A 16,600-nucleotide genomic window follows, 5' to 3' on the forward strand; every position below is an offset into this window, starting at 1 on the left:
AGTACATAACTTATGAAAAGTACAGTACACTACCATATTAAATATATAATCTCTTTTTATTTAATTAATTAGTATATAACTTATGAAAAGTACAGTACACTACCATATTAAATATATAATCTCTTTAATTCAATTAATTAGTACATAACTTATGAAAAGTACAAGTACACTACCATATTAAATATATAATCTCTTTTTATTCAATTAATTTGTACATAACTTATGAAAAGTACAGTACACTACCATATTAAATATATAATCTATTTTTATCCTTTATTTCTTCATAAGTTTGGAAAAACTAGTATTCCAAATTGCCGGAATTAAATGTTTTTTTTTTATATTTTGTATTTTTAAATCTATTCATACATCTCTATCTATCTTATCTATTTATCCAACCATCTATCAATCTATCCATGCAGCTTTCTTTCCATCTATTTATCAATTCTTTGCCTTATTTACCAATCTAGACATTAAAATATATGATCTTTCTATTAATCTCTCCATTTATGGATCAATCTCTCCATTGTCCGTCTACTTTTATTTAAATTGTCTTTCTTTCTATTTATCCATTGGACCCATTTATCTATCAATCCATCTTTAAAAGATTGAAAGTTTATATTTAAAAGTTAAAATGAAATATCTTATTCTACCTACATTGTTAAAAATGTTCTTGATTTCAGATTTACTGACTCAAACTAAATCAACGCTATCTACGAAGACGATTAATCATTGGATCTTGGACCCATCAATTAATCCAGCATTTAATCAATTAATCACAATTCATTTAAAATCCCAATTGACTCGATTATTTTTGTCAATTATGCATGCCATGAAGAAGTAGTCATTGAATTTCTCATTCTTGGAATTAATTAAAAACATTTTAAAAAAGAACAAACCTCGTTCTCAATTTATTAATTAAGCAAGCAATAAAAAAATCATCAAATTAAGAAACCATGAAAATGAATAATGTATTAAAAATGTGTGAGTCTATCAAGTTATTTATTAGTTAAAATTATAAACTTTACATGTAATCAATATTTATTAGATTCTTGAATTGAATTGACCCCCCGCTGGAAAATTGAAAACTATGTATTTCAAGGAGTAACTCTTTCAGACAAGTTCCTCTCTAGTGCCAACTTAGAGTTCCTTGTATTTTCCTTTTGCCCATAACATCCTGAGAAAAAACAAACAATTTAAAATACACATCATATATAGAAGTGATAAAAAATTGAATTTCAATCTTGTAAATCAATGTCTTAAAATTTGAGCACAGTCTCCTTTTTGGATTCAAAATTTAGTTATTAGATTTTCTTGTTTTCAGAGAGAATGACTGAAAATTTATTTCGTAATGATTTTAAATATTACAAGCAAAGAGTGCCTGCACCAAGCTTGGATGCCGTTATAGATTCTCGGAATCCAGCTCACGTGGCAGAGCACTTCATGGAGATCCACGTGGAAAACAAAGATGGCGACATTCCGAAAAATATGAATTTAAAAGCAAAATGGAGGATGTTTGCGTCTAAACGAAATCCAGGAAAGCGACAGAGAATAAGAAGGGTTTACATTGCATTGCTTGAAATATTCCCATTGTTGTCGTTAAAATGGTATTGAATGATTCCTTGTTTGAAACTGTTCAACTTGCATTTGAAAATGCTGGATTCCCCATGTTATCTATCCTCTGCTTGCTTCTTAAGGACTGATCCTGATATTGGATTTGTTCACTCCGGAGCAGGAATTGTACTGGGCTTACACCTGTCTATCTTTGTACACCACATCACAGGTACAGTACATTACCATATAGTACAGTACAGAACAAAACAGTACAGTACAGAACAGTACAGTACAGTACAGTACAGTACAGTATAGTACAGTACAGTACAGTACAGTACAGTACAGTACAGTACAGTACAGTACAGTACAGTACAGTACAGTACAGTACAGTACAGTACAGTACAGTACAGTACAGTACAGTACAGTACTGTACAGTACTGTACAGTACAGTACAGTACAGTGCAGTGAAGCACAGTACAGTACACTAAAAGCAAGCAAACTGGGGAAGTACTGTTTTGTCTTATTTTGATTGTTTGAATGTTTTTTAGGGAATATTTGAAAGTAATTCAGTTACAAATCATAAAATTATAAAAATAAATAATAATTTTGGTTACAGCTGTACTCTTTGCAATAGAAACCAATTAAATAGTAGATACTGAACATCTTATTTTACAGCTGTAATGAGAAAGGGTTAAATCTTTCAGAACATGAAAAGTTTTTACTTTACCAAATGTTTCCAACTAAATGAACTTAAAATTGAGGAATGAGTTTTAGGCAAAATAGTCTCAATTATACAATAAATTATATGTCCCAAGGTCAACATTGATTGGTAATATTTAATTTTTGACTGTTATTGCTGATGGTTAGCTCGGCCTTGATTTCTATGTAATGATGGTTGATTCTTTATTATTATAATGTTGCAGTACAAAAGGAATTTCGATGGACAGCTAAGTGTTGAAAACTGGTTTTCCCGAGCTAAGGAAAATATCAACCTTGTCTTAGCTATAGAAAAAAAGAATGTTTAGAAACCAGCACATGCAGATGTTAAGTTAGATTAGAATAACTTTGAAATGTCCATTCTTATTAGTATACATTAAATAATTAGATATGATATGCATCATGGTTGAAAAAAAGTAAGATGGTTGACATTAGAGTAAGATGGTTGATAATAGAGTAAGATGATTATGATGGATAAGGAATTTAGATGAATAATAAAGTTAGAGGGATAATAAAGTGTGATGGATAAGGAAGTTAGACGGATAATAAAGAAAGATGGATAATGAAATAAGATGGATAATATAATAAGATGAATAATAAATGAATTTAGATTGATAATAAAGTAAATGGATAATGAAGTTTGATGGATAATAAAATAAGATGGATAATGAAGTAAGATTGATAATAAAATAAGAAAAATGATGAGGTCAGACGGATAATGGAGTTAGATGGATAATTAAATTAAATGGATAATAAAATAAGATGGATAATGAAGTAAGATGGATAATAAAGTATTATAGATAATGAAATAAAAAGATAAACAAAATAAGTTAAATAATGAATTAAGATAGAGAATAAAGTAAGATGGATAATATAGTAAGATGGATAATAATGTAAGATGGATAATAAAGTAGGATGGATAATAAAATAAGATGAAAAATAAAACAAGATGGATAATAGAATAAGATGGATAATAAAATAAGATGGATTATAAAATAAGAGGAATAATAAAATAAGATGGATAATACAAGTAAAAGGGACGGATAAAAAATCAGAGGTATTATAAAGTAAGTGGGATAAGCAAGAATCTTGATAATGCAGACTGAAGGTTGATAATGAAGACTAAAGGTGATAATGAAGGGCAATGGTTGATGAGGAAGGCTCAAGGTTGATAATTAAGACTGAAGGTTGATAATAAAGGCTGAAGGTTGATAATGAAGGCAGAAGGTTAATAATGAAAGGTGTAGGTTGATAGTTTAGGCTGAAGGTTGATAATTAAGGTTGAAGGTTGACAATGAAGGACGAAAGTTGATTATAAAGGCTCAAGGTTGATAATGAAGACTGAAGGTTGATATTGAAGGCCGAAGGTTGATAATGAAATGCAAAGGTTGATAATGAAAGCTGAAGGTTGATAGTTTAGGCTGAAAGTTGATAATTAAGGTTGAAGGTTTACAATGAAGGACGAAGGTTGATTATAAAGGCTCAAGGTTGATAACGAATGCCAAAGGTTGATGAAGGACTTGTTGATAAACTCCGCTGGTCGACATTGGGCTACCATCACAACTGGGACACAAAGCAGTATAATGATGATGATGAAAACAATGCTGATTTTCCTCAAGATCTTGCTGCAGTAGCGAAGTGTATTGCTGAAGCACTCAGACACCAGAGGTATACATACAACCTTCTTCACAGGGATATATATTATCTGGAATTATCCCCACCTACAATATAAGAAATTGGACATTTGTTTTCCTATTTTTTACCCTGTGCTATACTTTAAACCAAAAAATGTATTCATTTTCCCTTCCTCATTAGCCTACATTCATTCAATCATCCTTCAACCTTCCTCTCATTCACTCATCCTTTCTCTTCTTTATTCATGCGGTCATTCATCCTCTCTTTTATTTATCCATCCTTTTATTTATTTATTTATTAATTCATTCATCCCTTTATTTATCCTTTCTTTCTTTTATTATCAATTTATCAATCCTTTTATTTATTCATTCAACATTTTATGTATTCATTTATCCTTTTATTTATCCTTTTATTTATCCTTTTATTCATCCTTTTATTCATTCATTCATCCTTTTATTCATCCTTCTATTCATTCATTCATCCTTTTATTCATCCTTTTATTCATTCATTCATCCTTTTATTCACCCTTTCATCATTTTATTCATTCATTTCTCCTTTTTTATTCATTCATTCTTTTATTTATTCATTTATCATTTTATTTATAAATTAATCATTTTATTCATTCATCCTTATATTTTTTCATTCATTCTTTTATTTATTCATTTATCATTTTATTTATAAATTAATCATTTTATTCATTCATTCTTTTTTTTACTTGTTCATATATCCTTCTTTATTCATTCATCCTTATATTTATTCATTTATCCTTATAATTATTCATGTACTCTTTTATTTATTTAATTATCATTTTATTCATTCATTCCTTTTTTTTTACATTTTTCCCTTTAATTGTTTTCTTCTTTATATCCTCAATTAAGTCAATTCTTCAATTATTCATTTGTTAATTTGTTCATTTGTTCATTTGTTTATTTGTTCATTTGTCCAAATTTTAATTGTTCAATTGTTTATTTCTTTATTTCTTCATTTCTTCAATTTGGACTTTTCTTCAATTGTTCTATTGTTCAATTGTTCATTTGCTCATTTTTATTCTTTAGCTGAACCAAATAGAACAAAATCATATAAACTTGAACAGGTTCTCTTTAAAACTCTAGAATGTTTTCCCTCTGCTTTATTGCCAAAAATATGGAATTCGATTGAATTTGAGCTGAAAGAAACTAAATCTGCAAAATCGTTTAAAAGAAAAGTCGCCAAGATCTATTTAGATAGTAATGCAAATTATATCTGTAAAAAAAAAAACTGTGTATCATGTGGATAAGCTTAGTCTTTACTATCTTCTTCACCCTGTAGTTCATAAACATGATTCTAATAACTTATGTTACCCTCTGTTCCAACCCTTACGCTGAGTATCCTCCCTTTCCTTTATACTCCCTCACCTCCTCCTTACCTTTTTCCTGATTTATCTACTATCATTCTTATGTTTAAAATGTACAATGTACATTGTTTTTATCTGCAATTCTCATTCGTTTATAGTGGGCCAACCAATTAAAACAACCTACTCTGGTTAGGCGGGTCCAAACTACATATTAAATTGTGATTTTTTTATTTGTATTATCTCGTGCTTTGTAGTTGAATAAAAATATGAAATATGAAAATATGTCGAGTGTATAGAATTTCTTATAAACATAAATAATATATTAGATACAAAGCTGAGGCTGCCATTGTTAATTTTTATCCTCCTTCATCTACGCTATCTGGTCATACAGATCATTCAGGTATATTTATCAATCAATCAATCAATCAACCAACCAATTAATAATCCTTTAATCAATCATTTATGGCATCTTTTTATCCACAAATCTATAAAAAAATCCATCAACCAATCATTTTATCAATCAATCCATCAACGAATCTTTCAATCATGGAATCCTTTATCAATCAATCCATCAATCAATCAGTTATGCAATCCTTTTATCACTCAATCAAAATGCATCCACTGTTTGCAATGGAGAATGTTGTTAAATGTTGCTGAAAGTGCATAAAGAATGCATATATTAAAGTCTCATTTTATTTAATTTATGAGTCCCATATTTCTAGTGTTTTTATATTTTATTTAGAACACAATCTGTCGGCTCCTTTAATCTCAATGAGCCTGGGACAATCCGCTGTTTTCCTGCTGGGGGGAGAAACAACAGAGCAGAAACCGGTTCCTTATTTACTAACAAGGAAACTATGTCTTTATTTGTCAGGCAAAAAATTCAGGATCTGGAAAGGAATTGGAACATTGATCTGAAAACTGTAGCTAAAAAGCCATCCCCAGTTTGATTATCAAAACGACGAAAAGTATGTAAGCAAGGTTTTAGAAGCTTAAAAGTTGAGAGTTTGGACCCCCCCCCACTCTAACTTCAAAATACGCCCCCCCCCCCTACACTGGGGTGAGGGGGGGTCTTGGGAATATGTTTAAGACCTGAGTTTATTTAGTGGAAGTGTAATAGTAATGGATAAATCTGCTCGTCTCAGCTACCACGCTGTTCCAAGGTAAGTTTTTTTTCGAGAATCAAATTCATTTCAGCTTATATAGCTTATTCAGCTTATTCAGCTAATTCAGCTTATTCAGCTTATTCAGCTTATTCAGCTTATTCAGCTTATTCAGCTTATCCAGCTTATTCAGCTTATTCAGCTTATTCAGCTTATACAACTTATTCAGCTTATTCAGCTTATTCAGCTTATTCAGCTTATTCAGCTTATTCAGCTTATTCAGCTTATTCAGCTTATTCAGCTTATTTGCTTATACTTTATTAAGGGTATCTTTTGTACCCTAAATTTAAAAGATCAATGATTTTTGGTCGAAATCCCCCCGAAATGGTGGAAATGCATGTTGATGTCTAATTTTTATGTTTTCAATGTTATCCCTTTTCTCTGCTGTCTTAGACCCACATGTCACTTAGAAAACTGTATGTAAAAATTATCAATTTAAAGAAAATATATAAAAACTTATTTTATATGTTCTCCTTTATTTTTCAGGATAATCTGTGATCTGGATGTAGACAACAGGTTTATAGATTTATTAAATTCTTCTGAATTAGTCTTAAGAATACAACAAGATTCACGAATACAACAAGATTCAAGAATACAACAAGATTCAAGAATACAACAAGATTCAAGAATACAACAAGATTCAAGATTACAACAAGATTCAAGATTACAAGAAGAGTCAAGATTACAAGAAGAGTCAAGTATACAACAAGATTCAAGAATACAACAAGATTCAAGAATACAACAAGATTCAAGAATACAACAAGATTCAAGATTACACAAAGAGTCAAGATTACAAGAAGAGTCAAGAATACAAAAAGAGTCAAGGATACAACAAGAGTCAAGATTACAAAAAGAGTCAAGATTACAAGATGTTTTTAGAAACAAGATTGAACAAGAGAAAACTAAGAAAACAAAGCAAGAAGATGAATCAATCAATAAGATGAATGCTGAAAACAAAAATGAAGAAACAATAAATAAATTAAAAATTTATGAAGATTTAACCTTTGTAAAAGACTATCTACGGACTCACAGGATCAATTTGAATATCAGACAAGTTAATTTTTAAAAGTTTTCAGAAATATTCAATAATATTAAAATAATATTTTAATTATTCAAATTATTTTCAGAAGGAGTAAAAATGGGAGACAATTTTAGATACAGTGAATATTCTAATTCCAGGTAAAAATCTTAAACTGTAAACGACAAAATAAAAGGAAATTTTTTGCCTGATTAACATCTTACAGGATTTATTTGGTTTTATAACTTTTCTTTTTTGAAGAGCTAGGAAAAGGAACAAAAACATTTTTAATATCTTTCATGTCACCAAATGAATTTACTTTTATCATACTAAAAAGTATAATCAAATATAGAGCAGGTGCGCGATATAAGTTCATTAATTGATTTTAAGATTGTGAAACTGTGAAAGATATTTTTTTGTCAATCAAAAATATCGGTTACTCACAGGTGTAGTCAGAGAGTGGGGGCTATGGGGGCTCAGCCCCCCCTCCCCTTGGACCAGTGAAATCTATGCCCCTGCCATATTTTTCAGTTCACTTACTTATTTTAGAAGTAAGTTTAATTGAATCACTTAAACTTAAGCATCTATTTATTGTTCAATTTATTCAATTCTATTCAATTTATTAGTATTTGCGTGAAATGAATTTTAGTTTCAGATAATTCCAGAAAAAAAAGTTTGAAATGCGGGAATGATTTTTAAAAATCCGCAATTTATAAAAATGCATATTCGGATTAGTGAAGCTACATCTAATCTTTTATTTTTTAACAAGAAAATGAGGAATGTTAAACACTAAAGGATCGCTGGTTTTACTTTTTAAATTTGAATTGTTGATTATTAATTTTAAGTTGGGTTATTTTTAACAAACATTGTACATAAATTGAACACACGGACACACACAGTAGTAAATCTTTCTTTTCTAAAATGTTTATTCTTTAATTGCCTTAAAATTGGTTTCTCTAAATCAATTGATTATTAATGACTTATCTNTTTTTTTTTTATCGATTTTGATGGTTATTATATCATTGGAACTGACGAGAGTCAACCCAAACCGAAATATATTTTCAATAAATGGGGAACTAAAATCTACTTTATTACTCTAAAGAGGTTTGGTCCATCATCATCACTGAATTTTAAACAGAGATTACTAGTTTATATAATAGGTTTATAAAACTTAACAGTCCCTTTTCAGAGCTGTAGGTGAACAGTATCCAGCAGAACATCAGTATCCTCCAGGGCAGCCTGTGTCGGGGCAAGCATGGAGCAGCGTAGAACCTTGTCAGCCTGTAGCAGGACAAGCATGGGGTGGCGTTGAATCTGGTAATGGAGGTAGGAGGGGGAGAGGAAGAGGGAGGGGCAGGGGTGGATTTAGAGGTGGGAGGGGTAGAGGCAATGGAGCCCAAGGGGGGAACTGGTCCAATGGAGCCCAAGGCGGGAACTGGTCCAATGGAGCCCAAGGCGGGAACTGGTCCAATGGAGCAAGTGATGTAACATCAAGACTGCAGGCTCTGGCAGAACCCTCAGCGCCAGGTATATTTCTTATGTAAAAGGATTATTTTTAACAAAATTTTATTATTTTTAAGACTAATTGGGAATACTTTTTAATACAACTGTTTTTCTAGTTTGAGCAATTTTATTTTCAGCTGTAGATGCCCAGGGAAGAAAGAGAAGGTTTCGGGAAATAATGGATTCTGACTGGACAAGCAACTATGATGGGCATCTGCCACAGGTAAGGTCATGAGGTCATATTGTAAACTTGCTGTCATGATGTACTATATGTTAGGTCGTGGCATACACAAGTGGGGTCTTGAGGTATTTATGTGAGGTCATGATGATAACAAATGAGGTTATGGTGTGCACTTAGGGTCATAGCATTTACAAGTGAGATCATGGTGTACTTAAGAGAGGATTAATTAAGGTCAAAGTTAGCTCATTGCTTATACAAGTGAGGTCAAAGTTAAGTCATGATTTACACTTGGGGTAATGGCATACATAAGTGAGATCATAGCATATTTAAGTGAGGTCATAGCATACACCAGTGAAGTCATGGCATGGCGTACAAAAGTAAGGTCATGGTGTACACAAGGGAGGTCATGTTACGATTTTTTAAAGTAAGATCACAACATTATGTACGCAAATAAGTTCTATGTACGCAAATAAGTTCACAAATTTCACAGGTTTCGTCTATTAGAATACGATTGAAACGATCAAATTCCCAAATTACGCTTGATGGGTAAAAAAATCACAATGTAAGTTGAATAGTACTTGTATGATGTCAAACTAAACACAAATTTGACCAGGTCAACCAGGTAAAATCAAAACATTTACAAGGGAGATGTTAAAGTGCATGGTGAGGTGCATGAGTATAATCAACATAAAGGTCTAATACTACCCAGACGAGATGAAAATTCAAACTTGTGGAATTTCCGTTAATATGTTGATTGTTGAATGATTTTAAATAAAAAACCCGTGGCAAGTAAGACATTTTGTAATATCTCTTTCAATATTAATAGCAGCTGGTTCTTTTTTTGAATGTTGACTCATATAATTTGTTAGGAGCAGGATATGAAGTCAGATTGTCGCTATCTCTTTCCGGAGTCTTGGAACCTCTGAAAAGTGACCTCCGTCGGCTCCGATTTTTTATCTCCGGCCTCGTTAGACAATCTGACTTCATATCCTACTCCTAACAAATTATATGAGTCTACATTCAAAAATAGAACCGGCTGCTATTAATATTGAAAGAGATATTACAAAATGTCTTACTTGCCACGGGTTTTTTGATATCTTTAAATATATATTGAATTGATCATTTTTAGGAAATATTATCTCAGTGTACAGTATTCTCCTGTGGGTTGTGTGGTATCAAGTTTTCAAGTGATGTTGTACAGAAGGATCATTACCAGGTACTTACTGAATAGTGAACATAGTATACTGTACTGTTTTGTTTATTGGACCTTTATACTGTACAGCAGATATCAAGCTTATAAAGTAGACCTTTAAACTGTACTGAAGATATCAAGTTTATATAATGGACCTTTGTACTGTACTGCAGATATCAAGCTTATATAGTAGACCTTTATACTGTACTGCAGATATCAAGCTTATATTGTGGACCTTTATACTGTATTGCAGATATCAAGTTTATATAGTGGACCTTTATACTGTACTGCAGATATCAAGCTTATATTGTGGACCTTTAAACTGTATTGCAGATATCAAGTTTATATAGTGGACCTTTGTACTGTACTGCAGAATTTCAAGCTTATATAGTAGACCTTTATACCGTACTGCAGAAATCAAGCTTATATAGTGGGCCTTTAAACTATACTGCAGATATCAAGCTTATATAGTGTACCCATAGATAAAGATAGATTGCGCTTAAGACGACATTTTTCATTTTGAAAGATATAAATGTAAAGAGATGTTTTAATGAGTGGTTTAATAATTATGAAATCCATTAAAACACCAAACCACCCCGCTTATCATTGAAGTACACTTTGACCTATAGAAGTATGAGTTCGCGGACTGTACAATTCTTGGTGATTTTGCGTACATAAGCTATATATGTTTATTTATTTATCTATGAGTGTACCTTTAAACTGTACTGCAGATATCAAGTTTATATAGTAGACCTTTGTACTGTACTGCAGATATCAAGTTTATAAAGTAGACCTTTGTACTGTACTGCAGATATCAAACTTATATAGTGGACCTTTGTACTGTACTGCAGATATCAAGCTTATATAGTGGACTTTTGTACTGTACTGCAGATATCAAGCTTATATAGTGGACCTTTATACTGTACTGCAGATATCAAGCTTATAAAATAGACCTTTGTACTATACTGCAGATATCAAGTTTATATAGTAGACCTTTGTACTGTACTTCAGATATAGAGCTTATTTAGTGGACCTTATTAATCACATAGTTTACTTTATAAGGTATATATGATATTTTCCATTTACGAAGCTTTTGTAGTGTTATTTACCAAGACCATGTACTGTAAAAGACAACGAGAAATAAACAGGTATTTTAGATAAAAATCGGGAAACTAAGTGTCCTTTACTGAACACTGCACAGGGATCAGCTCATAGTGTAATGTCGTTGTTTCCTAAACACTCTGATGTACAAACGCCACGTAAATGTATAGAGAATCGGTAATTTTTATATATACTGAATAACAAAAAAAACAAAGACATTTATTCATTCAGTTCATAGTTGATACATGTATGAGGGGGCAGAATGAGTCATTTCTGCCGCATGTTATTTCACACTCCTTGTGTTCAGATGAACCCCTGGTTTAAGCTATCAGATTTATATATTTCATACTCCTTGTGTTCAGATGAACCCCTAGTTTAAGCTATCAGATTTATATATTTCATACTCCTTGTGTTCAGATGAACCCCTGGTTTAAGCTATCAGGTTTATTTATTTCATACTCCTTGTGTTCAGATGAACCCCTGGTTTAAATAAAAGTTGGGGACAAAATATTATTTTGGGATCGAGAAAATCAGCTATTTTGGGAATTATATGGACCCCTGCAATTGGTTAATTACATTGTATCTGTTAACTGGCAGACATTTTTTTATTATTTGGTTTTATCTGGTTTAGGGACAGCAGCATTATTTTTTATCTGGTTTTATCTGGTTTAGGGACAGCAGCATTATTTTATTATCTGGTTTTATCTGGTTTAGAGACAGCAGCATTATTTTATTAACCGGTTTTATCTGGTTTAGGGACAGCAGCATAATTTTATTATCTGGTTTTTTCTGGTTTAGAGACAGCAGCATTATTTTATTATCCAGTTTTATCTGGTTTAGGGACAGCATCATGACAAGAAGGTTCAGGCAGCACTGGCAGATATTGCTGCAAAAACGGGAACATCCGTACTCAAGAAGAAGAAGGTTAGATTGTTTGGTTTGATACTGAAGGATTGTACAGTATGGTACAGATAACTGTATGGTGTGGTAATGTACAACTTTATGGTGTGGTACTGTACAATTGTATGGTGTGGTACTGTACAATTTTATGGTGTTGTACTGTACAATTTTATGGCGTGGTACTGTACAAGTGTGTGGTGCGGTACTGTACAATTGTATGGTGTGGTACTGTAAATTTTATGGTGTGGTACTGTACATGTGTATGGTTTTGTACTGTACAATTGTACAGTGTGGTATTGTACAAATGTATGGCTTGATACTGTTTAATTGTATAGTGCGGCACTGTACAGCATATGATGTTTCACTGTGCACTGTATGCTGTTGTACTGTGCACTGTATGGTGTGGTACTGTACCGCTGGTAAATCTGTTTTACAGATTGATTTTGTATTACTTTGTACAGTACACACTGGCAATGATATTTAAGAGATTAGATTTAATCAGTTTAAATCTGGGACCAAGGTTTTTAACCAAATGATTAATTGTTATGGCAACAAAGGAGGGTTTGTGTTGATTTTTTCCTTTTATCTTCCTGAGGAAACATTTTCACCAGTGTAATCAAAGTCTACAGTAAAAAAGAAGAAAAAACGCAGTTAAGACACTTGAACTTAACTTCCGTGGTGTTCAAAACTAATTTTTTCTAAAATTAAGAAATTCAGTTTTGAGTATAAAGAATACAAATTTTGGAAAATATAAAACCTTGTTTTTTCAAAGGGAGGGTTTTTCAATTTACTCTTTATTCAACTTCAGGTTGGACTCGATGTTAAAGTTGACAGTTTCCTTAACATTGAACGCCTGGCAAACTGGCAGAAGGATTATCTAGGTAAATAATACAAATTATAATATGAATATGAACGAAAATGTAACGGGGCATTAAAATTACATTGCGCAAGCAAGCAACAAATCTTAAGATGAACCCCCACATTCTCCAAATGAAATAAGCACTAGTCATGTAAACTTATTTTAATTCAAATAATGATAATAATAAAATTATTGTTAAGGATAATAATAGTGTTATAAATGTTTAGATACCTGGGATACAGCTCTCCCTGATGAACTACTTCAACTGGTTCGACCTTCACGCTGTGAACTTTGTCTTCTGGATCTAAGTTCAAACATAGGTTCATAGAGTACATTGAGTAATGTGTACAGTCATAGTGTACACAAGATTATACCTTGTACAATGTGTACACTTTGTTCACATGTTAAGTGTTCATTCAGTACATAGTGTACAAATGATTATACAGTACAGTATATAAACATCTGCATAGAGAACAGTGTATATACCAAATGATTATACATGCTTTGCAGACGGTACTCCATTTGTATAATAAATATTCAGAATAGGTTATGGTATACGCAGTAAATGTACATCAGACAAATATATCTTATATAAATGAAGTACCCGTTTGCAAAGTATGGTAGGGAGTACCGCGTCAGTTATATTTCCCTTCTATTCCTTACTCCCTGATTGTAATGTATACATTGTTTTAAACAGTACAAAATGTCCACATGATCTCAAAGTAAATAAGGTTCACAGGTTCATACAGTACATATTGTGCACTAGGTACACATTGTCATACAGTACTTTGTGTACAGGGCATTAAACAGTACAGTGTCTACAGGGCGTCATACATGTTGTCACAAAGATTCTTACGTTATATTGTCTACACAGATTCATGTAGGTGTACACAATTGTTCATGCTGTACATATTGTCATAATTGCCATTAAATACATTGTTAACATTTACATTTGATCAAAAAGTAGATAATGTACATTGTACAATTAAGGGTTTATGCCGTTTTGGGTGTAGTAAGGGTCACACAGTTCATAGCATATCCTCCTCTACTAGCACATGTGTGTGCTAGAGGTGTTAAAAGGTTAACAAGGGCACAAAAGTTCAGTTACCTGTATTTATTGTGCTACTTTTAACCTTACAGGGACTGTCAATTTAGTTTCAAGTGTTCAGTCAGTTAATAATTTACATTTAAAATTCTATTCCGTTTAAGAAGTGAAAACTGAATTCATAGGTTGCTATACCCGACAAAAGTCTGGTAGGTGGAAAGGTACCAAAATGCATAACTAGCACTACTAAAGATACTATTATTATTGTATATTTTATTCCAATTCATAAAAATCATTGCCGAATATAAAGTGTATGTGAACCCAGGTATGCGGGACTGAAGTATATTCTCCAACCCCTTTTTAAAGTACAATTAAGATATTCTTCCTGGTTTAACTAGGTTCCTGCTTCATCTACGCATTATTGAACTTGGGTCATACATTGCAGAGATAAGATAGCAAGTTATAGAGAATATGTTGCTAAGTGTTATTTAGATTAAGAAGAGGCAAATATGTCAACAGTCACTTCAAAATATATTTTAAGTTCTTCACAATCATTTATTTTCAGTTGCAACTTCACATCTGAATGGAAAGAATCACGACAAAAAGGTAAAATTTTGATTCATCTAAACAAACAAACAAAAATACAGGTTAATTCTCTCACCCTTAAGTGTGAGAGATTTTTAACCTGTAGTGGTTGGATTATGTATTCTGCTGAAGAGATTGAGAGTGTTGAAGGTAGTGGTTGGATTATGTATTCTGCTGAAGAGATTGAGAGTGTTGAAAGAATGAAAAATAATTTTTTCCCACATTTAACGAATGACAACCTGATAAACTGGTGAAATAAAATAAAATATTGAAATATTAAAGTTCAAAAGCACAAAATGTAAAATTCTAATATATTCTAGAAATGCAAGTTGTGCGACTTATCGAAGGTCTTGCATATTTCTACTCAAGAAACCAAGGGACATTTATTTGAAGTAAAAACATTTCAAGTTAGAAATACAATGATGTCATCAATATAATTGATGAAAGAAAGGCCTAAAAGCATGCTTCTCGTTTTGAAATTAGAGGGTCAATTGAAATTACAAGGACAGTCCCTTCCAGGTGAAGGTTTGGTTGGATGAATACTGTAAGAGGAACGGGAAGGATGTTCCCAAGAAGAAAGTTTTAGAATGTTCTCTGCAGGCAGGGGTCCAGATAACTAGTATTTAATTGGAAAAATTTCCACTGATCCCCCCCCCCTCCTCCCTTCCTATTAATAAAAGCAACCTACAAGACTAAATTAGATGGAAATACATTTTTTTTAATACTCGCTTAGATATTCTAATAGTAAGTTTTCAGCTGCAGTGCTCGGCCCCTTGGTCTATTTGAATATTTTGTCAGGTTTTCATATTATGTCAATCATGAATCTCAACGATGACTGTAATTTTCTTGAATTATCTTGACCCCTGGATGAAGGAGAAAATGTGTGAATACTGTAATGTAGAACTAACATCTGTAACCATGGCAAAATCTCATTATAGGAATATACTTTAACCTCTAAGGATTAATTTATTCATTTTAAAAAAAAACATACTTTTTCAGGTTTTTTATTATTTTTCTAATTTATCTTTTTATCCAGGTGTGAAACCTGTCAAGTAAGCTGTCCTAACAATAATGCACTTGAGGCACAGTTAACACCATTTATTAACTAAATTCCTGGCTAACATTAATGTATCTAAACTAAACTAAAATCGTCTTTATTCAATTTTATTCTTCATGAAAAAAAAAAAATTTCTGTGCTTTTTCAAATGTGGTCCGCCAAATATTTTATCCTCTGGGGACCAGGCGGTTTAATGAATAGCCAACAAAGCTGAGTTGAACTACTTCTGTTCAGCTTGACCGCACAAGAAAGTAGTTGAACTCAGTCTTTGTGGTTTAAACACTTCTAGCTATTCATTAAATTTGTTCTTTTGATTTTAAAATTGATTATTTAAATCAGAAATAAACGTGTTTTCTGACTGTTCAGATGCACATAAAGGGTAAGAAGCATCTTGCAAAGATGAAGACTGCTGGAAATCCGTCACAAGCGGTTCAGGTTGAAAACAATGCAGAAACAGTTGTTACTAATACGTCGTCAGCTGATGCTACTAATACGTCTTCAGCTGATGCTACTAATACGTCGTCAGCTGATGCTACTAATACGTCTTCAGCTAATGCTACTAATACGTACTGAACTGATGTTACTGATCCTTCTTCTCCCGCCAAGACTACTGCTACCAGTTTTTAAAGTGATGCTTTTAATGCTGCTTCTGTTGCACTTTCGGCAAATCTGCAGTTTTAAGCAGTTCTCACTGTATACAGTTATAAAATACGGGTCAGTCCAGTGCTGCAGAGGAAGTTAAAATTTAAATCCTAGCAAA

General features: G+C 32.1%; 2 protein-coding genes across 4 annotated transcripts in view; both read left to right on the top strand.

Annotated features, from left to right (window-relative positions):
* The window catches only part of LOC111706190 (nucleic acid dioxygenase ALKBH1), an 8,512-nt gene extending 987 nt beyond the window's left edge, over nt 1-7,525 (top strand). The window contains exons 2-9 of one of the 3 annotated variants that reach the window (XM_023478992.1): nt 681-1,534; nt 1,695-1,780; nt 2,475-2,531; nt 3,776-3,936; nt 5,563-5,636; nt 5,979-6,087; nt 6,343-6,399; nt 6,886-7,525. In XM_023478992.1, coding sequence (XP_023334760.1) covers nt 1,327-1,534; nt 1,695-1,780; nt 2,475-2,531; nt 3,776-3,936; nt 5,563-5,636; nt 5,979-6,087; nt 6,343-6,399; nt 6,886-7,465 — 1,332 coding nt within the window. In that variant the 5' untranslated portion in view covers nt 681-1,326 and the 3' untranslated portion in view covers nt 7,466-7,525. The remainder of the gene's footprint in view (nt 1-680; nt 1,535-1,694; nt 1,781-2,474; nt 2,532-3,775; nt 3,937-5,562; nt 5,637-5,978; nt 6,088-6,342; nt 6,400-6,885) is intronic. The other 2 variants (XM_023478993.1, XM_023478994.1) reach the window with 2 other exon arrangements.
* Nucleotides 7,471-15,748, top strand: LOC111706191 (uncharacterized). Its single transcript, XM_023478995.1, has 10 exons — nt 7,471-7,578; nt 8,607-8,944; nt 9,058-9,143; nt 10,231-10,317; nt 12,235-12,318; nt 13,103-13,175; nt 13,381-13,473; nt 14,764-14,804; nt 15,303-15,383; nt 15,657-15,748. The coding sequence occupies exons 1-10, from the start codon at nt 7,538-7,540 to the stop codon at nt 15,732-15,734; spliced, it is 1,002 nt and encodes a 333-aa protein (XP_023334763.1). The 5' UTR covers nt 7,471-7,537; the 3' UTR covers nt 15,735-15,748.
* The last annotated feature ends 852 nt before the right edge of the window (nt 15,749-16,600 follow it).

Source organism: Eurytemora carolleeae, unplaced genomic scaffold (assembly GCF_000591075.1).
Source record: "Eurytemora carolleeae unplaced genomic scaffold, Eaff_2.0 scaffold672, whole genome shotgun sequence".
Classification (NCBI taxonomy): domain Eukaryota; kingdom Metazoa; phylum Arthropoda; class Copepoda; order Calanoida; family Temoridae; genus Eurytemora; species Eurytemora carolleeae.

Coding starts and splice junctions, on each gene's coding strand:
- LOC111706191 (XM_023478995.1), top strand. CDS start 7,538: ATGGGAGACAATTTTAGATACAGTGAATATTCTAATTCCAG. Junction 7,579..8,606: donor AGTGAATATTCTAATTCCAG/GTAAAAATCTTA, acceptor GTCCCTTTTCAG/AGCTGTAGGTGAACAGTATC. Junction 8,945..9,057: donor GGCAGAACCCTCAGCGCCAG/GTATATTTCTTA, acceptor TTTTATTTTCAG/CTGTAGATGCCCAGGGAAGA.